Below are 24,823 nucleotides of genomic sequence, written 5' to 3'. Positions count from 1 at the left end.
GAACCAATTGCTAATTTACATACAGTATATACATATTAATATATCATATTAATAATAAAAAGCTGGCTTTATGAAAATAGTGAAAACTTCAATTGAACTTCTCTAAAACCATCCCTATTTTAGATTTTTCAGTCGTGTCAACTTCTTTAGGATAAGTGAGTCCCATCTTACTGCAGTGATAATTTTTCTAAAAATTAAGCCAGCTAAATTATATTTTAGGATGGGTAGAAAACAGAATGTGTTAACAAACATGAGACTATCGTGTTGTATCATCCTTAATTGGGTAGAGGACAAAGTTTATACCATTATTCTTACCTTTGCACAAAGCTGCAATGCAATGCTACTCCTGGGCACTCCTAAAGATGAAACAGAGCAGTAGAGTGTCCACGGAAGAACTATAATGATCCAGCTTAAAAGGTGACTATGTGAGGGCTCTATGTGAAAAATCATACAATGATGCTCAATCGAGGAAGGCAATCCAGTAGGAGATAGAGAATCCTATATTGCAGAGCTGGATAGGACTTTGAGATTACTGGGTCCAGTCCTGCCTTTTACACTTAAGGAAACTGAGACATGGACAGGCTGAACTATGGCAGTACAGCAAGATGGTCTCTTGACTTGGGTTCTAGGACTCTTCCATTATAGCATGCTACTTTTCACAAAGCGGATGAAACAGCTGGGAAGATACCTTCATCATAATTCAAATCAAAATATAAAATCACGAATGGTCTCAGTAGGATTTCCAAATCCATTCGAACTAACCTATGCTTAACTTATAGGTTCAGTAAAAAAGGTTTGAATGGGGTTTTTACCACTCGTCAATTCCTTTTAATCCCTTGTACAACCTCTGAGGCTGTAACAAACAGAAAAGCTGCCCAAACTCTTGGGAATCATAAAGCAAGAGTTGGCATCTGTCCTGATCTAGGCACCATCTTGGTCTTTCATGTACCTAAATCAAATGGCCTAGAATTCTCACGGAATTCCATGTTCCAAACCCTGTTCAGTGCTCAGGAGTCTGAGAAGAAAACACTCAGAGAAGTGCCAAGTTTATTAGCGTGAGAGAGTACAACCCTCACATTGCCACCAACAGACATAGATCCCAGAGATGCATGCCCTGACCTCACACCGATAATTAGGGAAAATCTCTTGAGTTGGAAGGCACCTTAGAGGTCACTAGCTTGATCCTCTCATCTGATGTGTTAATCCCCCTTAAACATCTCCCTCCAGTGAACTGAAATCAGATTCTGTTTAACTTGTAGCCACGATGGAAACTTTGGTCAGCCCTGAACCTGTACTCTGGAAACAGAGAATGTTTAAGTACTATATGGTAGTAGAGGTAAAGTTCCTTGGCTTAGGCCCCATTTCTCCCTTTTCTTATGAGAAAAGCTTCTCAGAGTCCAGTGCAAAGTCCTTCAAAATCCCTCCACCAAGCACAAAGCACAAAAACAGGAGGTTTGGGACTAGCAACTGGTAGTGGGTTTTTGTTCTTGAGTTTTCAGAAGGTCTAGTTCTTGGTCCACAGAAAGCCTCTGTTGCAGGGTTCTGGGGCCAGCCCTTTCCAGGAACATCTTGTCCTTATGCTCAGGGGATTCCTCCCAGAGAAAGCTAGGTCTGCTGTTCCACCAGCTGTAGTTTGGCAGTCTTGACTCGATGAGCTTCCTTCAGGTTCCGGGCACGGACTTCTGGGTTGGAAATGAACTCCACTTGTTGCACAGGGAACCAGCCTCGCTCCCCATCTGAGAGTCTCATGCCCTCCAGCCAGCCTACAGGCAATGGGTGGGAAGAAGAATTACCCAGGACAGACTCACAATAATTCCCCCAGACTTTTCTGAATGGTAAGGCTGAAATGACTAGGGAGGCCCCAGCATTGGGAAATCCAGTCTCCCAGTATGTTAACAATGCTGCTCTAGGTCTGGCAAGGTCTACAACTGCCTACTCCTGAACTACTCTTACGCATTCAACTATGTTTCCCCCAAAATATATGTTGAAGTTCTAACCCCAGGTGCCTCAGAACGTGACCTTGTTTGTGAACAGGGTTGTTGCAGGTGTAATTAGTAAGGTTAAGATGAGGTCATACTGAGCAAAGTGGGCCATTAATCCCATATAATCAGTACCCTTACAAAAAGACAGAAATTTGGACACACACACACACACACACACACACACACACACACAGAAGGAAGACAGAGGTAGAGATCGGAATTATACTGCCATAAGCCAAGGAATACCTGGAGCCACCAGAAGCTGGAAGAGACAAGGAAGGATCTTCCCTGAAAGGCTTCAGAGGGAGTACGGCCCTGCCAACACTTTGACCTCGGATTTCTGGCTTCCAGAACCATGAGAGAATAAACTTGTATTGTTTTAAGGCACCGTACTTGTGGTACTTTGTTATGCAGCCCTAGGAAATGAATACATCTACCTACAGTGTCCCACCTCCAACGCCCAGCTTACTCCTGGGCTCTCCCTCTTACCATCGCTGCTCTGCTGAGTCACCATTACCACGTCTGCCTTCTCTAGCGCCAACTCGTCATTCTCTCGGGGTTTGTAGGCTCGAAGGCACTGTACTTGCGGGGAGTCTTTGGAAGAGAAGAGGGTGAAGAGAGGTTAGGAAAGGCACATGACTGGAACATTAGAGGAATTACAGGGGAAGCATATGAGGACTCAGGATAAAGTCTGGGCTTTAGAAAGTTACAGACAAGTGAGACAGAAGAATCTTTCTCCTCTACCAGGAAACAAAAGGGCCAATAAGGAAATGAAAATACTGGAACTGAAATGAGTCAAAAATTCTATTTCTCCGGGGAAGATGCATTGAGAAGTCCACTGTAACAACCTTCAGTGACTCATTACAAATACTCAGATTCTGCTAGAGGCCCACATTCCCTCTGTAACTTTCCCTGACTCTCCAGTCCACCAAGGATCCTGAACTCCTTTAACACTAATTGTCTAGGCCACACCATCTACCTCTTGTCTAATTGCCTTGTGTATGTGTTCTGCCTCTTCAACTAGATTGTAAAATCTGAAGCTGTGACTCATTCTCCATTTTTGTCACAGTACCTACCAGATCGGGCTGGAAGAGCTGCAGCCATGGGGCTCCAGGTACAATCAAAGTAAGGCACTCAATCCCCTCAGCTTTGGTTTCCCCACTTGTAAATGACTGGGTTGATCAAGATGACCCCTCGGGAGATTTTCTGTATTTCTGTGTTTTTCTGAGCCGGAGGAAATTTCCAGTTTTTAAGATCAAGATAACAAGCCTCAGAGGTCTTCTGACCCATTAGCCTCCAACCTTACACTCTTTCTCCTTTACCACACTGCACTGGTTCCCTCAGAAAACAAACAGAATGCTGCATTATTGTCTGTATTTCATTTACTTTTCTTTTTAATATTTACTAATTTTTGAGAGAGACAGAAAGCAGGACAGAAGATCCGAAGTGGACTCTGTGCCGACAGCAGGGAGCTCGATGCAGGGCTCAAAGTCACAAACTGTAATATCATGACCAGAGCTAAAGTTGGACGCTCAACTGACTGAGCCACCCAGGCACCCTGATCCATTTTCTAAAGCTTATCTCCAATCTGCCACTCATAAGACCACAGTGAAGGAGGACATCTTGCCTTCCTTCCAGCTGGGGGACTGAAGGCCAGCAGATGGGTTCACAGAGTGAATAAGGTAATAGAACTCAGTTTACAACCTGAGTTCTCCTACTTCCTTTTCAGAGGTTCTTTGTATTTGTTTGTTCTTTTGAGTCACCAGTGTTCCTTTGTGTTCAGTTCGTCTCTGGATACCAGTTAGGGAATTCTCGCTGAAGGACAACTGTGGGGCTTTAGGAGACCCAGAAATCTACTCTTCACATGAATGCCAGACACATGCATAATGTGCGTGTATGTCTGTGGCTACCTGGAAGCCTGGGCTAAGGGTGGTGAGCTCAGGTCATTCTTCACAGGAGAGGGTGTGGTTATGACAGATCTACTGGGTTGCTTCCTTCCACAACTCCTACTCCAACCATCCTATTTCTCCCTATTTCCCCAAGATGTTCAGGCAGGTAAAATCTAGGCAGAATAATCGCAGGATAGATTTACAGGGACAAATATTTAAAAAGAGCAAATTATGGCCCAAGGGAGAAGATATACGGCAGAGGAGGTGGTGCCATAGTGGTGAGTAGTCTTAGGTGGATCATCTCAGCTGCTTAAGCTCCAATGGCCAGACTTCCACTCTGAAATTCTGGATAAAAGCAATAAGTGGAAGGTTCTCAGAGTTACCACCCAGCCTCCTAAAGTCCTGCATCCAAAGGTGACTTCTGGCCCTGCCATTTTTCTCTGCCTTTTATACCCTCACTCACCGTAACACTCTAGAAGGTCCAACTCCTCTCTGGGCATGGCCAAGGCTGAGATCCATCGAAGCTTTTCACTTCTGAGAAAACAAAGCAGGGTCAGCTGCTTCAGCTGTAGCTCTGGGGTAGAGGACAAAGGCCAAGGATGGGGTAGGGAAATGACTGTGGGAAAGACTTGGCCGGTTCAAAGCATTGTTTAGTTCAATGACATCAAGCACAAAAGTCAATGGGACTTTGCTTGGTTGGAAATATAAGATCTCCAACTGTGTGTTAATGTGTTTTGTCACCCTTTATTTTTCTCCTTCTCTTTCCAGGCTTACCCTCTTAATAGCATATCTTTCAAGTGGGGACAGAATGTTAGCTTTAGACACATGAGATTTTCCATTTTGTAATAAGCAAGATGTCCATCTTAGTTTAGATCCCCACTATCACTCTGCAGAATTCTCCACACTCTACTCCCCACCTCCCTTCCTCCAAATACTTCAGAGATGAACAATATTTTGTAATCACAATTAGATCAGGGAGACATCTGTGCTTTTTTTTTTTTTTTTTTGGTCGTGCAATATAACCCAAGCTGATTTTGTAATCATCTGAAGGATTTTGCATTATCTTAGCCTCTGCTTCCAAAAACGCTGGAGTAATTGAGAGCTGACACTATTTCTATTCCAGGAAGAGGCTGCCCCAAATACTAAACAAAGAAAAGGAGTCTGTAACTGACTACCTGACTGTGGTCACAGTTTGCATACAAACCCCTGTACCAGCCCCTCTATTCCGTAAGTAAAGACGGGTAAGGTCGATCCTACCCAGAGATGTCTTCCAAGAGACCAAACGGAAAAGTATCTACAACATAGGGATCGATCCTCAGACCGTTTAGCATCATGTCAAACCTTTAAAGGGAGAGGCTTCTTGTATCTCTTGTAACAGCAGCAACAGCTATGAGCTTATAGTTTGTTCATTGTTTTAGGCACTGTTACTACATTTTATAGGTATTATTTTTAATACTCCCCAAAATGTATGTGTGTGTATTATATTATTATAATAATGTAATTATATAATATGATATATTATAAAATATATAACATATTATAATATATAATAATGTATATTATTATTATTATTACTAAAAACATGAGCAAATCACAGTTGTCAACACTATGGATTTCTGCTCAACAGAGGCCTGGGTTGGAAAGTGGGAGGGAGGAAAGCTAAAGACACCCCAGTGCTTGTCTTAGTCACAAAGTGTCCACCAGCCTTCGGCACTGAAGAGTTTCTGGCTTATACACATGACTCGTGGACGTCAGTAATTCAATTCTTTAGTTACTCCATACCATCCCGTCTCTTCTCTGTTGTCTCGCTCACTTTGTCCTTCTTGACTGAAGAGCAGAAAATAGATGCTAAACATCGGCAGCAACTCTGTACCCCTTCCCACCCCGTCTCCTGCAAGTCGTCTATTAGCTCAGAGTTTGGGTTTGGATTTCTCCTCGGATGCTCTCAGTCCGGAATGGGCTAGATCGTGCTGCGGCTGTCCTCTGGACACAGTTTCTGTCTCAGCCCCACTTTCTTCCCAGGCTGCCCTCCCTTCCTCCCTCCCCCCGACTCCTCTGCCCAGCCCCATCTCACTGGGTCTCTGTGCTGAAGAGGAACTCAGTCTGGGTGCCCTGTGCGTTGTGCAGCAGGAAGAGCCGAAAGAGGTTTTTGTGAGGTCCGTGTAGCTTCATTTCACACTTTTCCCCTCGGATGGAGGAGAAGGGAGCATGGTCGAATACCAGGAACCGGCTACCCCTGCAAAATACGAGGCTTTTCAACTTGATTCTACAGTTGTTATGCTTCAGCCACCATCATACCTTTGGATTCAAAATCCCTGTCCTTTGCAGCTTGCAAATCCTCATAAAAACCACGAGGTGGTGCTACCTTGCTCCCAAGATGGTGGCTCCAGAGAACCCAGGGATTTGTCACAGAGCTGGGAAACCACATGTCTAGTACAATGAATACTTCACCACTTTAAAGAGTTGAAGAGATCGAATCAATACCAATTTTCTAAAGCCCTTAGGACCAAAGAGTTAGGATCTGGAATTGGCTAAGAACCTCTAGACTAGTAGGCTGAGTCTAGCCCAAACGAGCTAATTTGAGAATGCGAGCAGCTCATTTGCTACATTTTGCTCCATGTCTACAACATAGTTCAGGCCCTGCCACGTGATCTTGTGACATAATTTGGTGGGATCCCCTTTTTTGCTTCGGACCTTTCTTTCTCTTCTCTAGCCCATGACCTGCACTCCATGGGTTGAGCCACTGAGAAGGGCTCCCCCAGGAACACGACCCTTTACTGTCCCTTTTAGTCCTGCCCTCTGGCCCCATCCCCTTTCCCTCCCGTTCTAGTCACTGACTCTCGGGGCCGAGACAGCAACAGACAGTCGTTGAAGAGATGCAGGTGAACTGGACGCGTGTTCAGTTTCCTTCGCGGCCCTGGGGACAGACTGAACTCGAGGGCCGTCAGCTCTCCACTCTTCACCAGCCAGCGTGACTGCGATATGAGCGGGAATATCTACAGGGAGGGGAGGACAGAAGAGGCAGCGCGTCACAGACAGGGCAAGCGAGAGGCTTCCTTGGTCCCGCCCTCCTCACCATGCCTCTTCCTCGTGGCTTCCGCCACTGACGCCCTCTTCCACATCATCCTTCCTGTTCATCACCCATCCACTTAGACTGCTCCTCCCAGAGCCCTCTACCTACCACCGTCTACCCTGTGGCCCCCACGTCCACCCAGTAGGCGAACAGAAGGTGCCTACGCTCCAACCCAGGACAGTGACTATGTGACAAAGCCCAGCCCTAGAAGCCTGAACTGAAGGAGAACTGGATGACCCCAGTCGAGGCATGTGAAGGAACACGGCAGGGAACCGTATGCTGTGTGTCTTAGAAGTTAAAGGATTCGTGCAGTTCTGACATTTGTTCTTTCTCTGATTATAACCAGAGACGTAACAGGAGCAGCTGGAGCCGTATGTGGGAACAGGGATAAGGAGAAGTAGGTGGGGTCTGCTCGGAGTTGCAAGTTGGGTAAAGATAGGGGTGCTGGAATACAATTAATACGGGGATAAAGGATTCCCCTCTCTTCGAGGGAAATAAGGATGGGACCTGTTCTGAGGTGGAATCTGAATGCGGAATGCTTATTTTACATTTGTATTTTGATGGGAGACTTTGGCCCTATATTTGGAATCCAGTTCACATTGCGTTGGTTAGATTAGATGAAGACTTGATCAAACATTGACTGATTTAAGTACCAAATGTTATTGTCATCAAGGCTTACACTGATAGGTTCTCCCTCACCTGTCCCATTCCCAAATGCACATTCTCCCCCTCAGGTAACCCCTGTCCTACCTTTCTCATGTGCCCCTTCCAGCCTATCTCCACGTAGACACAAGCAAATGCATGCACAGATCTGTACCCACGGTAATATGCTACGGTACGCACAGCTCTGTGTCTCTCCCTTTTCAATTAACGATATACCACAGAGATTGAAGTAGGCATTTGGGTGTCCCAGAAACAGGCCAGAATAGAAGACACACAGCAGTAAGGGCAGAGACCGGGACGGCGCGAGCAAGATGGTTCTACGCTAGAGGCTTGCCTGTGGCGGCTTCCCAGGCAGGGTGGGGGTGCAGGGGACCAACTCACTTTGCACTCAAACTCAATCTTCTGGCTCAGGTAGATGAGCTCCTCTGTCCGGCGCATCCTCTGGACATTGTTGTTGCAGTCTCGGATCAGCTGAACCGTGGGTAGGTTGAGGAAAGAGGAAGAGCACTGTGTTAGAGGCTTTGATCTTTGAGTCCTCTGCAAGAAATCTGGAAGTTGGTTGCGACGGCCTCCGTCTTTTCTGGCAGGCTGGAATGGTGTGAGGGCAGCACCAAATGGCAGTTCTAGGCCTCGGGTATATTTTGTATGACCTGACGCCATTCCGGGGCGGAGTGGACGTAAGATTTAATCTGGGGCTGGTGGCAGTGACAGCATGGCCCCTTGGTGTAGAGCATCCTCAGTGTGGGAAGGAGGCTGGGGGGAGGGGGCGGGTGTCTGGAGGTTTGGTGGGTACAGTGAGGTGGCTGAGCGATCCCATGAGCAGGGACCCCTGCTCTCTGGAGTCACGGGCCTGCGCAGAAGAATTCTCTGTGAAGGACAATCCTGGGCGTCTGAGTGGGGGTGGTGGCTGCTTACCTCCTCCAAGGCATGATGTGCCTTGGTGGCTTCTGCTTCCTCTGAAGAGCCAGGCTGTGTTCTCTTCAGAATGTTCTGTAGGACAAACAGTAAGCAGGAGCCAGATGGAAAGAAGGGACGGGAAAACGGGAAGAGAGAATTGTGGGTAAGCTACTGAAGTCTAGGAACCAAATTTTTGCAGCAAATTCACCCTGGGGGAGAGCGGTGAGGGCGGTGGGCAGAAGAAGGCTCACGTGGTCCACAGGGTGTGGAAGAGGGGCAGAAGCATGCATGGTCCCGGGCCCTGGGGCTCCCGGAGATCATCTCTTTCGGGTGGAAGGAAGAGGTCTGGGGGACGGGGCGGCGGGTGGGGGGGGCGGGGGGACGTGCTGTACCTGAAGCAGCAGTTTGAGACGGGTGATGCGCTGGAAAGGCAGGATCAGGAAGGACTTGAGGGAAAGGCGCTGGCAGACAGGATCGCTCTCCAGCTTCTCCAGAACCTCCCGGAAGCTGCTGTTGCTGTTCCTGCGTGGGCAGCGAGCCTCCAGTGAGGAGGGCCGTGGGGAGGACTGGGGACACAGCGGAGGCACAGGGAGTAGAGATGCAGTGGAATGTCTATGGTGGGGGCGCCCACGTGTGACGGCTGAGGGCGTCTGACCTGGAAGGTGCTTTGGGGTTGGGATCACAGAGCAGGCACAAGAAACATGGGCTCTTGGGATGCTGCTCGGGATTGGGGTCCGGGGGTTTTAGTGCAGCAAGGTCACTGCAGGGCTCGCGTGGGGACTGAATAGGGATCAGGTCTCACAGCAGGACTTGGAAGGTGCGTTCCTGGTAGGTCTGGTTGGTGACGTAAGGCAGGTAGACCCGGCGGAAGTTGGGGGCATGGTTCAGGACCACATCGCACACTTGGAAGGTGAAGATGTTGTTCTCGAAGTTCTCCTCCAGGTCTGAAAGGAACCTGTATAGTATTCACACACGTCTCATGAGACTTGGGGGCCTCACGTGAGCAGCTGACGGACCCCTCCTACACCTTGAGTTTGTGACTCCTTCTTTCTGTTAGGCGGTAACTTCTACTGACTGTCCTTAGCTCAGTGCCCCTGCCGTGCTCTAGCGTTCTCTCCAAGGCAATTCCTAGTTTGCCCCGATCTAACCCTCTGCTCCTTATATTCCATTTCTTGTTCTTCTTTTGGTTCTGCTCTGGCTCTCTGATCTTCACCTGTTGCCCATATCCCATCTCCAGTGCATCCCCTCAACCTGGGAAGCATCTCTCATTCATCTGTTCACCCGTTAACGGATCTACCCACCCACATACCTTCTCCCCTTCTTTGCTCTCCCTATTCCCACAGCGCTGGGAATCATGGAGGGAGAGCAAGGAGAGGGTTTCTGAGAGAAAAGAAAACCCAACTGACAGTTTAGAGGCTAAAGACACCGAGGCTGAGTTTGGGACAAGAGGAATCTCACGTGGTGCTGACTTCACGCACGTCCTGTAAACGAGAGAAGAGCCACTGGTATTCTTGGTTGGTAAGGGTGGCCCGCAGTGGGGCGGAAAGCTGGAAATGGTCCACTGCCACATGCAGACTGCGCAGGTATGAGGCCTCTGACACAATCAGCTCGAATTTGGCCTGGAGGGTAGGAGAGGAGACTGATTAAAAATAGTCACCGAGGGGCGCCTGGGTGGCTCGGCCGGATGAGCGTCCGACTTCAGCTCAGGTCATGACCTCACGGTTTGTGGGTTTGAGCCCCACGTCGGGCTGGCTGCTGTCAGCACGGAGCCAGCTTCAGATCCTCTGTCTCCTTCTCTCTCTGCCCCTCCCCGGCTCAGGCTTGCTCTTTCTCTCTCTCAAGAATAAATAAACATTAAAATAACATAAAAAAACAAACATAAAATAACAAACATAAAATAACATAACATAACATAACATAACATAACATAACATAACATAACATAACATAACATAAAATAAAATCGTTCTCGAGTCCCTGGCACTTGCTAGCCACTGCATAATGTTCGAGGGGCAGAGCAGGGAAGGGGGCAGACCCTCTCTGATAGCTTGCAGTCACATCAGGGCCTAACCTGGTATCAGGAGGACAGGGACAGAGCATTTGAGGCCGAGGGAAGAATGTGTACAAGCCCCTAAAGGTAGAAGAGAAAAAGATACTTTCAAGAAGCTTAAGTAAACTGAGTGATTTGGGGAACTAAGTATTTATACTAAAGGAGTGGCAGGACCTGGAGCCGGAGAGGTAAATGGGGTGTCTTCTGGAGGATTCCGTAAACAAGGTAAAACGGTTTGGACTTAAGACAACGGGAAGGTTAAAAGAGGCTTTACGTAGGGAAATAACCTGATCAGATTTGGTTTCTGTAAAGGCTATTTCTGAGCACGGCATGGAGAAAAGAGCCGAAGGGGCAGGGGTGTCACGTTAGGAAGCCGTCGTAGTAATTCCGGGTGACAGATAGAAGCCTGAATGGCCACGGGATGGGAGAGGTCGGCCATTTTCGTAACTTTTGAGGAGGCAGATTCAGAAGAACTTGGTTCTTTGCTAGAAACGGGGGCTGGAAGAGCAGACGGAGTCACAGCTAATGTGTCAGCTTTGGAGTTTGGTAACTGAATGAATGGCGGACTGACTCACTCTCTGAGCCACAGGACTTTGAAAGAGGAAGAGATTTAGGGGATGAAGGTGATTTGAGGTTTGGGGAAACACGGGCGCAAGGAGGATATTTGAGAACGAGTTGGTGCTGTTGAGGTTTAATGGAGAAGGTCCAGCACGTGAGAACTTGTGTGGACTTTCCAGCAGGGGGCGCAATGGCTCACGGCCCTGTCCTCCTCGCGCTGGGCCACCCCTACTCTTCATCCAAGCATGCAGCTTCGGGGTAGATGCACGAACAGAACAGAAAAGGCAAAGGAGACACACGCACACACCTGGGTAATGACCCTGGTAATGACGGTTGAGTCCTGGTTCCAACATTCAACTGACGATAGGACTTGGAGTGGCTCATTTAACCTCACTGAACCTCAGAGCTTCTTGCCTTTTTGTGTAGGTACAGTGACCCCCATGTCACAAAGACGTTGTGCCAGTCACCAGAAATGGGGTTGGTGCAAGCACTTCGTAGACCCCAGAAGTGCTATTTTATGAAAGGACTATGTGCATATAAGCACAGAGGCTTCTCTTCTCAGAAACGGAGACCAGGGCTGGCCCAGGAGCCCTGGTGGGATTCCCAGTATGCTGGAGTTGGTGAGAGAGCCAGGGTCCAAACGCTCTCCTGGTGTTTGGTCCTTAAGTATTGGGCAGATCACTGACTTTCTACATATCCTCTGTATGCTTGACAAGTTGAGGTCAGAACAAGAGCCCCAAGCCTGAGTCTCAAAAAAACCTAAACATTTATAGCTGCCTCTGTTTGATTTGTTTATCTCTAAGTCCTTCTGGCCAACATTTTCCTCCTTCCCACCTCTGAGAGAGGGAGAGTCTGGCAGTAATATGTATCAAACTAGGCACCAGACTTCACACTAAAAGCCAGACAGGGACATTTCATTTAAACCACACGGCCACCCTGAAAGGAAGACATCAGTATCCTCGAGTTTTAGGTGAGGAAACAGATTTAGTGAAGTTATCGAACTTGCAGTCACACAGCTACTAAATGGTGAAGCCAGGATTCACACCCAGGTTGGCCTGACTTGAAATTAAAGTACAGTAGAAAACATTTTTTGGGTGACTATTGTGCATTGGGCATTTATCTTTTTTGGCTCTCCCACTGACTATTGGTGACCCAGTTTTACGAATGGCAAAACAGAGAGGTAGAAAGAGCAAGTAATCTGGTCAAAGTTAAAGAGCCAGCAAACAGAGAAGTGGGCTCACAACCAGGTCATTTACTCCGGAACCCAGATACACAAACATGACTCCATGATGCCTTTCCATGGTGCCATACTGTCTTCCTGGGAAGAAAGGTTCTATTATTTTTTTTGTTTTTGTTTTTGTTTTTGTTTTTGGGACAGAGAGAGACAGAGCATGAACGGGGGAGGGGCAGAGAGAGAGGGAGACACAGAATCGGAAACAGGCTCCAGGCTCCGAGCCATCAGCCCAGAGCCTGACGCGGGGCTCGAACTCACGGACCGCGAGATCGTGACCTGGCTGAAGTCGGACGCTTAACCGACTGCGCCACCCAGGCGCCCCAAGGTTCTATTATTAAGAGCAGTTCTCCACGTAAAACCTATTAACGGTAATAAACACCGAACAGCCTTGCCACTGGGTCTAAGGACCGAGCTGAGACTGATGGTCATTCCAAAGCCTCTAGGAGACCAGTGGACCACAGGACAGCTACAAAGGACTCAGCAAAAGAGCCACTGCAGGTGCTTTGGTTGAAGAGAAAACCTCCAGTGTCGTGTGGAACCCTGGTTGAAGAGGGAAATTTTAGCCTAGACTGAAGCAGCAGAGAAGGGATTAATTCCACACTCCTCCCAACAAATTCAGAGGCACAGTCACTTCCTACGAGCCCCAAATAGTGACAGCTGGGAGGAAGTGGCCCGTGCCGAGTGCAAGCGGGGAGGAGGGCCAGCGGGAAGGTTCAGAAAGCAGTTCAGACGCATCAGAGTGGAGAGGAGTGGAGAGGAGCGATAGCCGTGGTGCAGGGGCACATGGTGGGTTTGTGATGGGGACAGCCAGCTCTTGCTGCCGGTGGCGGTAGCGAGCAGGAAATGAGAGCCTTTGCTTTCCCTCCAGTCCGCCCCTGCCCTGCCCGGTACCTCCTGCAGTTTTTGGTCTTCGTGGGTCATGGAGAGCAGCACGGTGCTATTGCGCACCACCGGGATCTCCTGCCAGAGGGAGCCGCTGGAGGCCACGGACAGGCGCTGCAGGTAAGACTCCGAGGAGACCAGGGCCCTCCGGGGCTGCCGGGGGGAGGCGGGCCCGGGCGCCTCTCCCAGGCTGTCCAGCCGCTGCTGGCTCTGAATCTCCTTGTTCAGAACCACATCGCTGTACTCCTGGTAAAGCAGATGGGCTGCAGGGGCGAGGCGGCACGGCAGAGGGAGAGAACGAGAGAGACAGGGATGCTGAGGCACAGAGACAGAAGCCGCCAAACTGCTTCTGGCTCTCCTGGCAATCCTCTCTCCCCGCAGATATCACCACCCCGCAGTGGGGAGCCGCGAGCGCCAGTGCTGGGCAGCAAGCCACGCGGGTCTACGGTTTTGTTTCAAGGTACTCACAGGAGTTGACGAGCTTCGAGCAGCGTCTTGAAAAGCCTCCCAACACCTCCTTTGGTTTCTTCTCCCTGTGGAGGCAAGAAGGGCTCTGGGGTGCTTGCTGGGCACTGAGGCAGAGAAGCCCCAGGTGACTATAGATGAGATAGTCTCTGATTTCTGGGATGTGTGCTGGGGTGTCAGGGCTGAATCCCCTGAAGAGGCAAGTTGTGGCCCGACCCATTTTTAGGCAGTTCAGAGCTTTTCTGGAAGACATACTGAACTTCCACGGGGCGGTTAGTTCATGGCTAACGGGCCTACCTAGGAGGATGGGAGATTCAGACCCAGCTGACGGAACCAGGAAGATAAAAGATGCCCTTGCTCTGGAATCCTGGTCTATGTCTCTTCCCCTCCCCATCTCTGGAAGAGACAGGGTCCCAGAACCCCTGGCAACTAATGGAAATCTCGGTATCCTCAGAAAAGACAGTACAAGTGTGTCTGTTAAGAGAAAACATGACTCACCGAAAAACGATGGTGTCTGAAGGGCCAGGGGATTTTTCTACGGCTGGACCTTTTGTCTCTGAAAATGGAAATGGTGAAGTAACGGGATTTTAGAGGCACACTCTGACAGCCAAAGCAGGAAAGACCTAAAGTGGGAGACGTAGGTATCTGGGGGGATATGAGGGCTCAGCTGGGAGGACAGTGCCCAAGCAGAAAGCATGTGAGGACACCATTCCCAGGTAACGTCCTCGTCCCTGGTGTCAGAAGACAAGAAGAGGAAGTTTTCTCTACTACTAGGAGGACACCGAGCCGAAGAGTTGGGGAAAACAAACACAATAAAAGAACACCATGGCGGGTGACAGGGATAGAGGGGAAGGAGAAGGCAGAGTGCTCCAGTGAGCACCACAACACTCTGAGTTGAGGTTGGGTATGTGGAGGAGTGAAGCCAGCAGAGGGAAGAGCAGAAGCCCTGGGGACAGATGAGTGAGGTGGAAAGAGCTGGAGAAAGCGTGGTCTGACACGAGCGTCCCCGTGATCCCTGCTCCTTGCTCACCTGAAGAGCCCTCAGGCAAGATAGAAGGCCTGCGCAGGCCTTGCCGATTCCAGCCCTTGTGCTTACTGGACCCCTCGCCAGGGTCTGCAACCTGCCCGCTGCCGCCCTCCGGGGGTCTCCCTGGGTCTCGCCTGTGGGGCCAGCTGGATGCCTTCTCCAGGTGGGGATGGCTGAGTTTGTCTGACTGCCTTGCTTGGCCTCGATCCAACCTCCTCAGGCCATTGGCTCCTTCCTGAGGGGCTGTTCTTCTCAAAGATCCTCTGGCAGGGGCCTCAGACTCTTCTGAGGGTCCTGGTTCAGAGGCAGGTCCCTGGAGCTCCAGATTCCAGGGCGTGGTTGGGGAAGAGGGACTCAGAAGGGTTGCCATGTTGCTGAAAGCCATGCCAGGGGACACTTCACTCTTATTCCTGCTGGTAGAAGCCAAAGAGTCTGTCGATCGACCCATAGCTGGGGGCCAGGAGGTACGTCCAACAGAATGGGGAGTGGAGACTATCCACTCTTGACAAACAGGCCTTGGCTTGCCCTGACCCCCTGAATTCATGAGTCCTCCCTGAGTGCTCCTGCTCCTCCCCCTGGACTTTGGGGGTAATGGGGGTGGTTCAGTGGGGGGATCCATAATAGGGACAGGGGGTAGAGGCCTGTAGATCCTTGCACTACTAAAAGAAACAGGATGGTGGGACTGGGACAAATCAGGGGTTGGGGGTAATGGCTTGTTGTATCTCAGTTTGCGGGAGAACGAGGTCTGAGGAGGGTGGGGCGTGTCTGGGATAGAGGGCAGAGGTCGGTGCTGCCTTGCCACAAGGGGGTCAGGAACTGGGGGAAGTGGGCCTTTGGGGGGGCCATGTAGCCCCAAACCTGGGGCCAATGGAAGAGGATGGGCACACCGCTTCAGTGTGGAAACCCCTGCATGGAGATGGCTGTCTCTTTCCACCATGGAGGGTTGGACACGCCTCTTCTCTGGGGTAGGAGGGGGCAGAGGTTCATGGATCCTCATATCTACAGAGACAAGGGGTGGGGAAGAGCCATAGGCAGGAGGCCCTGGGGAAAAGGCTGAAGTGTGTGGGGAGCCCCACGGCTGGCTGCTGTGGGGACTGCTGGACATTTCTGGATTTGAAGTGAATTCTTGAGAGTCTTGCCCCAGAGTGGATAATGAACTAGGGGATTCTGGAATGATCCTGTGGTCCCTACCACCTTTCCTGTCCCTTCTTGGAGTCACAGAGCCACAGACAGCAGGTTTGGGGGGCCTCTGGGGCAACTCTGAATGGGAGAAGGAAAGTGATATTCCCAGCAGGTCCGGAGTCGGCTCTGTCCTATGAGAGCCCGGGAAGGAGTTGCTCCTCAGGTGCTGGACAGCCCCTGTAGGGTGGCTGGGGGCGCTCTGAGGGCTGGCCCAACTGGAGCTGGTGGAGATTTCCACGGCGGCCTCTGCAGAGGGGAAGCCATGGAGGGCAGCAGCGGGAGTCTCCAAAGCCCCACAGTGAGATGCCCTGTTGGTCCAAACAGATGCTCTGGAGGTTTCTAGAGAATGGGCAGCAAGAGACGGCTCCCTCCTGGGAGAGGCAAGTGGGGAGCTGGCAGATGATGACGTAGTTGTGCTGGGGGAAACTTCAGCAGGACTGGAAGGAGCTGAGTCTGGTGTCCTTGGAGGAGTCCCGGATGTACTGGCAGAGGCCATCTCAGTCCCCACGCCGAACACCGTCCCCTTCCTAGGCTCAGATCCCTCCTGCTGGCTATCCTGAGCTGCTTCTTGGTCAGGTGACTCCCCAGCAGGAAAAGAGCCAGGTAAAGAAACGGGCTGGCAGGACCATCCTCCTGGCTCCAGTGTAGGACCCAGAGCTGTAGGGGACAGTTCCTCAGCCCGAGGCTCCTTCTGAGTCCCAGGAGTACTGGTCATGGGGTAACAGGCGTCTAGAAATAAGTCACAGGGAGAAGACACCTCAGGGGCTACCAGAGCCAGTGTGGAAAGACCATCATGGGCTTCCCCTTCTCTGGTACTCTCTTGTCTGCCCTCTGCCCACAGCGGGTCCCCAACCCAACTCCCTGGTTCCTCCTCACTTGACCCCGCCTCCTCTACCTGCCCCTCCCCCAGCATCACTTGCCCCTGCAGAACTTGACCTTCTTGCCTTCCAGTTACTCTCCCTGGTTTCCCCACCAGGCTTTGATTCTCCTCATACGGGGCGTCCACGCTCCCCTCTTCCGTCCCCCCTAACGCCCTCCTCCCCTCCTCTCCCTGCTGTAGACCTCGCTGGCCCCGAGTCTTCCTCTCCTCCTCACCATAGCGCAGACCTTCCAATTCCCCACAAAGCCTCGTTCTTTCTCTCTGTTTTGCGAGCATCACATCACCTGGTGTCTGTTCCTGGCTTTGCCCGTGTTCTCCCTCCGTCCCCTTCTCCGGCTCTGCCAGTTGCTCCTGCTCCCCTACATGCCCACCCTCCCCGACAGTTCCTCCGTCCTGGAACCCCACTTCCGCTAGCCCCTGCTCCTCCAGCCCCTCGAGTGCCCCTCTCCCTTGACCTTCTCGCGCCCCCAGAGACCGCAGCTCTTCCCCCTGCCTGACGGAGCCCCGTGGCTGGTTGGTTTCTGACAGATGCTCTTCCCAGGCAGGTCCAAATCTGGGCTGAGCAGAGGTGTCTGGAAAAGTCTCCCCCTTCTCTTCTGCACGTTCCGTTCCCCAAATCAAAGAAGTGAGTTCTGGTCTAAATTCCATCTCCTCGCGGCCACCCAGCTCACTGGATACCGGGACCATGTCCAGGTGTTCATCCTGGGCAGGACGGGCCCCGGGCTCTGCGGGAGCCCGTGTCCTTGCCCGTCCGTCCTCCGGGCTCTGAGGCGCCACCTCCGGATGCTCTGGCGTGCCCCAGGTCTCACCCGCAGCGTCCTCCTGGTTGGTCTCCGCACCTGCAGAGGCTTCCTGGGGGAACGAGGTCATGCTCTCAGCTGCACAGCTGTCCACATCCCTTAGGTCTCTCTGCCGCGCCTCCGAGAGTCTGCGTCGCTCTGCCCAGGTACAGGATGGCACCTAGCCTTCTCGACCTTCGGGCCCCCAGGCGGCGGTCTGACTGCTCCCCCTGAGGGCTTCAGGGGTAACACTGAGCTCTGCTATGGCAGGGATGGGGGTCGAGGCCCTGAGTGGGGGCTCCTCAGCCCGCATCAGGGCGAAGCCCTAGAGAGGAACAAAACACAAAGTGTCCATCACCCTTTCTGCTTCTACCTATCAAAGGAACACAGCAGCAAGGACGAGAGTGGGGGATTTCTTTGGTTCCACTTAGAGTCATTCTTTGAGACAAAAGATACTCAACAAAGTAAGCAAAAGCCTCTATAAAATGTATGTAGGCTTATTTATTTACCCATCTAATAAATATTTACCAATATTTAAGTGCGGGGCATTCAGTGGACAGGACAGAGAAAGACTGTGTCCTCATGGAGGCTTGTGGAGGAGACAGATAATAAATGATTCAATTAGAGGGTGAGACCGTTGTCAAAGAGCACCAAGCACTCCCAGGGGTCATTACTCTCCAGATTGCATTAGGTCATACTGTCTCTCCCGGTCTACTCTCTGGACACCAAGCGTGACTCAGTCCCCTATAACTCCCAGACACTGTGAGTGACACACCCTAGATCTAACAGCCCAGAGAAGCAGAGTCTGAAGGCGGAATCTTCCTCCAAAGCTGCCGATTGGATTAAAATAGGTCCGGCCATTGTAGCAAGTGAGTCCGAGGTACTCAGGCGTAGTGTTATCTCCCTATGTACAGTCTGGATTTTACTCATCTTATTTTCTTCTAGAGTGTCTAGCAGGGCCTTATAACTCATTAATAATTTTGTATGCAATTTTAGAAGCAGCTGTTGTAAAGTGGGATGATAACTAGACTCAGTAGATTAGAACCAGAGCAGACATGGTGCTTGCCCCTTTCTGCCAGGTCCAGGACACCTGCTGGGTGGGTACCTGCTACTCTCTTATACCCCCCCTGCTTTCAACAACCTTATGAACTCCTCCCATCACTTCTCAGAAGATCGACCTTCCCACCTGTCTTCTCACTTCCAAAAGAATACCACATCCCCCACCTTGCAAAGAATTTAGAAACCAATGGAGACAGGAGCTGCTTCAACTCCTTGTGATTCAGAGCGCTCTGTGTTTGGCTCTTTCCACTCTTCCTGCTTCCTGCTCTGAGAGCACAAGAGGCGTCCCTGCCCCGAGGCGCCATGTTCTTTAGCCTGGCTTCTTGTGGCATGGATTTTCTCTTCTTCTCACCCCTCGCCCCCTCTCTGTCAGAGCCATCCCACAACTGAAGCATGGCCCTGGCTTTCTCATCTAAACTGTAAAAGAATTGTTCATGCGTGTGGTCCTCACCTCCTCACCTCTCCACCTGCCTCTATCCACGCCTCACTGGTACCACTCTACCCACCGCCCTCACAATCGCCAATGTCGTGGCTCTTGTCGGTACTGGATACTCCTAACATTAGCACTCTTTCTTGTTATTTGTGAGACTACATACTCCTGGTTTAACCCTGGAAGATTTCCCAGTCCTCTGACCAGATCACTGTGCTCCTCTGTCTACCACTTACCAGAGATCGTTCACATCACTTCTCCTCTGTAGCATTTGTACGGTTACCATTCTGTGTGCATCTTGATTTACCATCTATCCCAAATAACAGGGGGTAAGCTTCACAAGATCAAGAGCTACATCCGTCTCGCTCAACTGTCTCCACCTAGCCCAATACCCGGCCCACATTAAGTGCTCAGTAAATGGTTTTCAATTACAGAACAAAATTCTTGTTTCCCTCCTGGCCCCACCTGCCCCATATCGCACACGTTGCCAAGTCCTGTTGAGCCCACCTCCTATGCACCTCACGTCTGTGCACATCTCTCCATCCGCACTGCTAGCCCCTGGTGCGCTCTCCTGTCCTCTGTTACCAGGCCACCTGGGGTACAGCCTGGCCACCAGCCTCCACAGAGCTTCTCCTGCCCTGTTTTAAAAAAAAAATTTTTTTTTAAGGTTTATTCATTTTTCAGAGACAGAGAGACAGAGTGCGAGCGGGGAAGGGGCAGAGAGAGAGGGAGACACAGAATCTGAAATAGGCTCCAGGCTCTGAGCTGTCCACACAGAGCCCATCGTGGGGCCCGAACTCACAGACGGCAAGATGGCAAGATTGTAACCTGAGCTGAAGTCAGATGCTTAACCAACTGAGTCACCCAGGCGCCCCTCCTGCCCTATTCCCAAGGCATTCTCTGCTCTGCATGGGAGTGATCCTGAAAAGCCCCATTTGTAGTTTAAATTCTCCAGTGGCCTCCGACCACCAATGGGATGAAACCCAAACATTTAGCCTGGATTATATGCCCTCCACGCCTGGCCTCTGCCTTACTGCCCTCTGCCCCCGAACCCCCTACTCCCATGCTGTGGGCCTCTGCTGCTCCTGTGCTCGGCATCCTCTTCTGCCCCAGTGAACCCTTTATTTCTCTCACACTCACTGCACTTGTAATTACCAAGTTCATGTCTATTTTCCGGGCTAGAGAATGAACTTCATCAGGGCTCAAACACTGCCATGTTAGCTGCTCAGTCTCTTTGCCTGCAGCTTCCTTTGCTCGCCACAAAGATTTATTGCATGGATGAAGAGAGGAAGAAAACAGAGTTAAAAGAACGTCGTTCGATTTTTAGTTCGGTCTTTTACATATCTTGCTAGTTCTGCTCGTTGTAATTTCAGACAGTTGTAGGAATCCTGCAATTTATTGGAACGGCCATTTTCTTATCTTTAAAAAGGGTTTAAATTCTTTCTTTGCAAGGAGTTCTAATGAAGATCAAATAACATTAAAACGTACAGTGTCAACTTTAAGGGTCACAGAAGCGTTAGGGATTGTAATTACTGCTGAGGAAAGAGAAAGAAGAAAAGAGAAATGTAGGATTCATGAGCTGGAAGGATTTTTAGGGACATACAAGAGACGCTTGCAGATGAGGAAAGTGAAGGTCACATAACCTAGGCACTTGTTCAGACTTCTTAAGCAAATGGTACAGGTGAACTCAAACCAAGGTCTCCCGACGCAAGTCTGTGAGAAGCAGCCCCAAGTCCTGCTGGAAGAAGCTGGCAGGTGGCTGGCCTAGAGAAGATCCCAGGGGCCTACGGAACCCACAGCTGCCCCTGGACCTGCACATTTCCTATCTTCTCTAGGCTTAACGTGGGAGCCCAGCACCCAAAACGTCTGCTGTCCTGCTGAGATACTGCACACACATATACACGCTGGCACAGGCACCCATCCACACGTGCACACAGGCCATAAGCCGCCCTTGCAGTTTCTACGCAATAGAGCCTGATATAACCAAACAGGTCCCCAGCCACCCCACAGATGTAGCGTGTGACAGGTTCCTGGCCACCCCATAGACACAGATCCCATCTGTATGGGGCACAGAGCCACGTCTAACATAAGCATACTTGCGTAGAAGAATTTTTATGTCCTTTTCCAGTTAACTGACACGGTGCGTGATTTGCTCCCTATTTCTAGACCTAAGTACAAAATACTATAATCACTATGGATGATACTGTGACGTGACCCTATTCTCTCAACCGCACATTAAATAACTGTAGTTGCTCGCTGTAAACACTTTGTGAAACTTGGCTCCTACCGGCCTAAGAAGACTGTGTAAGCCCTAAGTCTTCTGTCACCCACATCTGTATTGTCCTGGCCCTGTCCCCACACACACTCTCATGTCCTCAGGACGGACAGCCTCTACATACACCTGTGTCTTCCTGCTCTGTTCAGGCTGCATCTCTCTGCACCCTGTGCCGCACAGACCTCTTCAGTTCAAGTTACACGAGGCGTGTCTGTCTCCTACAAGCCCACTGGCACTATTCCTGACACTGCCTCTATCCACTTGGAAATAATGGCAGTCACCGGGTCAGCCGCCATTTATCACAGAGGAAAAACATACCCTGTGTCCCCTATACCTGATCCTGTCCTAGTAATGCTATTGCAGTCAGACACGACCAAGTACAACGTAAGAAAGCTAAAGGAAATCTGCAAGCCATGGTTCCACTCCCATAAAGGCATCAGGAGAGAGGCTTTTTGGATTGCCCGTTATGTTAGTTACCTCCTCATCTCCACTGGGGGGAAGGGGGTGAATAACCACCAATTATCAGAAAACAGGTAAACTGTGGCATCATGGTAAACTGGTCTTCCTCTAGACCAGAGACATTTTGCATCTGCTGACCCCATCCACATGTAACTTCTGGCAAGACAAAGCCCTAAGTCGCTCTATTAATAAATACAGCGACAGAGCTCAGTGTCTCCTTTGGAGCCCCCCAACACCTTAGGTCTTGTCCATTTCTAGTCACCAGACAGGGAATTGTATTTCACAGATTATCCCCTCCTCCCTATCATACTGCTTGTTCTTTGAACCGATGTTGAGTGTCATGTGTATTTTTCAGGACCAGGCTTCCTAGATTTTGTACCGTCAGATTCAAGTATTCTAGAATCTGACTTACACCAAACATCACTGCAATACTCTTGAGATTACAACACTACTGAATTTACACGATATCGTCTATACTCCGGCTCACCTTAGGAAAATACCGCACATATCAAAACGTTCTCATTTTGATTTAGAAAATAAGACCACCATACAGATATGTGCCTTTACTCACTCTTTGATAATATTGCCCGCAGTGTTACAAAGATACTAAAATAAGAGAGCTTTCTGGACCACTAGCTTGCTAACACCTGTGTTCTATCCCTTTGAGGAAAGCCCCACCATCCCGATGAAAAGTGTAATAAACATTTCTTATGTGTTCCCTGATGCTTGAAAACACCACATCATCCACTGTCTTGTAGACCACACGGGCTTACCTGGAATGTCATTAGTGGCAAATGACATATACTCCACAAATCCATCCACGGCCCTGGTGCCATCCACATAGATAACATGAGTGTGAGCACCCTCTGTGTGTCCTTAACACAGACCCTGAGGGGGACCTTGTTCTGGTCCACCTTGCAGACGCTATAAATGACCAGCTCCTGTTCACTCTATACACACAGTGACTCATCCCTGTCTACAGCAGAAGCTGCAAGTCACTTGTTTTGAGTCTACACCACTGACACTTTAGCAACACTGTTCCTGTTCGACCCGTGATCCTGTGAGTGACCCCATTTTTGTCCACACCGCATTGTGACCAACCATTCCACACACCACAAATGACACGTTCTTGTCTATCCTACAGACACCATGCTTCGTGTGGCCACAGACAACCTCAGACAGACTGTTACGGGAAGCCATACACTCTGGGGACCCCTAATATATGAGGACCCCTGACTATATTTAGAATTACTGTACTCTTTTAAGAGTACATACCTGCCTACCTCCCGGCCTCTCTCCTCCCCGCTAGGGTAACAACATGCAATCCTCCTGCTAAAGAGACTCTCTTAGAACTGATATCCCCATCCTTCTTCCTCCCCAGCCCCCAAGAACCCCCTCACTAGGCAGGTCTTCGGTTTTGTTAACCCAGGTTGGTTAACAAATGACCTCCACTTCGCTGGGGCCCGGGGCCAGGAGCTCCCTCATGCTCCATGTGTAGGTAAAACAGCAAGTCTGAGAAAGAGGCCACATGCGGAGCTGTGTAGCTAGGAGCTGGGACTTCCACAGGGGGCCAAGGCTGCAAGACCAGGAACGCAAGTCGCAAGTCGGGGAGCAAAGGAGGGAAGAAACTGGAAAGGAAAGTCACCCTCTCTCCCTGGTCTGACACACCCTTCCCCCTCAATCTGACAAGAGCCCTGGCCAGAGTTCACTTCTAGGTAGATGGGAAGGCAAATCTGTCTGGGGAATCCAAGATCCAGGAAGGGGAGAGGGCCTGAGATCTGAAACCCCAGGGACATCCGGATTAGCTTTCCTAGGGCAGTCCTGCTGAAAGGCAACCATAAATGATGCTCAGAACTAGCGTTGATCCAGCACCCCCACCGCAACCCCATCTCACCTCCCCAACTGCAGAATGCAAAGTCACCATCGACAGAAGCTTTGGAAGTACTTCGAATATATGGGGGAATAGGGTGGGGGCAGGGCAGGAGTCCTTTTTACACGTTCAGGCGCTTCGTGGGGCAGAGGAGAGGCGTGTACTTAGACGTACACAGCATGCGAATCCAGAGGAAGATAAATGAAGGAAGGCCCAGGCCCGGGGAAGAAAAAGGAGACGACAAAAAACACCTCTAGTTAGGGGACAAGGACCACAAAGGGAACCTCAGTCGTTTCTTACTCCCGGGGGTTAGGTTTCCCCAGGGCCAAGACCCTGAAGGCAGAGGCCCGATTCTTGGCCCGGGGAACATCTGGGGTCCGGGTGCCCACTTCCAAGGCGGGGACCAGGCCGGAAGCAAATTTTTCAGGCAAGAGCCTTCCCTCTAGCTTCCTTCCTCTTCGGACCAGGGTACTCGGTCACACACCCCGAACTCTGCCTATCTGCCCTGCCCCCCATTTCCGGAGCCCGTGCCCGGAGACCCAGCTGGGGCTGGCCCGGGGTGGGGGGTGGGGGGGGTGAAGGCCTAGACTCCCCGTCCTTCCCGGCCGTCCCTCACCTCCGCCGGGGCTCTACAGCCGCCCCGCCCGGGGCCCCCGAGCGGCGAGGGAGGAGGGCACCCACCTGGGCAGTGTCACATGCCGTCTCGGCCCGAGAGTCCCCTCCGGGTCCCAGGCGCCGGCCGGCCGTCCCCGACGCAGGCCCGGCCGCCCCAGCCGCCCCACCCGCGGCCCGCCCCTCCCCGCCCGGACGGGAGGGAGGGATCTGGCTCTCCTAGGAAGTTTCAGGTGTGGAAACCGCGGACACACCTTCCTGGGGGAGGGGCAGGGCCCGGCCGCGCCGGGGCCTCATTGGTGCGAAGCAGGCTCCCGCGTCAGAGCTGGGAAGTGGCGGGCGGGCGGGCCCGCAGGGGAGCCCGGGGCGCGGGGCGCGGGCGGCGGGGCGCGCGGGGGGCCCCGCGGAGGGCGGAGGGGGGGTGCTCTCGGGGGTCGCGTGGGTCCCCGCGGCGTGCCCGACTGTTTCTCCTCCCGTGTTTTCTCCGGGTCGCCGCCTGAGCCTGCCTCCGGACCCCCCGCGATCTGCCGCTTTCTGCGGGTGCTTCTCTTTTGGCG

The 24,823-nt window shown here is 51.1% G+C and overlaps 1 protein-coding gene across 2 annotated transcripts; it reads right to left on the bottom strand.

The window, feature by feature from the left end:
• Positions 1–946: 946 nt before the first annotated feature.
• Positions 947–24,417, bottom strand: ARHGEF5 (Rho guanine nucleotide exchange factor 5). 2 transcript variants are annotated; one of them, XM_042974443.1, is made up of 17 exons: positions 24,336–24,417; positions 19,558–19,688; positions 17,622–17,886; positions 14,724–16,631; positions 14,192–14,249; positions 13,697–13,761; positions 13,238–13,491; positions 9,963–10,123; positions 9,307–9,459; positions 8,897–9,026; positions 8,523–8,597; positions 7,989–8,078; positions 6,710–6,867; positions 5,946–6,107; positions 4,335–4,405; positions 2,472–2,576; positions 947–1,763 (listed from the first exon to the last, which is right to left on the bottom strand). In XM_042974443.1, the coding sequence occupies exons 3-17, from the start codon at positions 17,650–17,652 to the stop codon at positions 1,606–1,608; spliced, it is 3,579 nt and encodes a 1,192-aa protein (XP_042830377.1). In that variant the 5' UTR covers positions 17,653–17,886; positions 19,558–19,688; positions 24,336–24,417; the 3' UTR covers positions 947–1,605. The 2 variants fall into 2 exon arrangements, with proteins under 2 accessions (XP_042830377.1, XP_042830371.1); XM_042974437.1 differs by having other exon boundaries at positions 14,724–17,886.
• Positions 24,418–24,823: the final 406 nt, after the last annotated feature.

The sequence above is a fragment of the Panthera tigris genome, chromosome A2 (assembly GCF_018350195.1).
Source record: "Panthera tigris isolate Pti1 chromosome A2, P.tigris_Pti1_mat1.1, whole genome shotgun sequence".
In the NCBI taxonomy this organism is placed as follows: domain Eukaryota; kingdom Metazoa; phylum Chordata; class Mammalia; order Carnivora; family Felidae; genus Panthera; species Panthera tigris.
The sequence above is the reverse complement of the archived record's forward strand: the minus strand, read 5'-3'. Positions and strand labels throughout refer to the sequence as shown.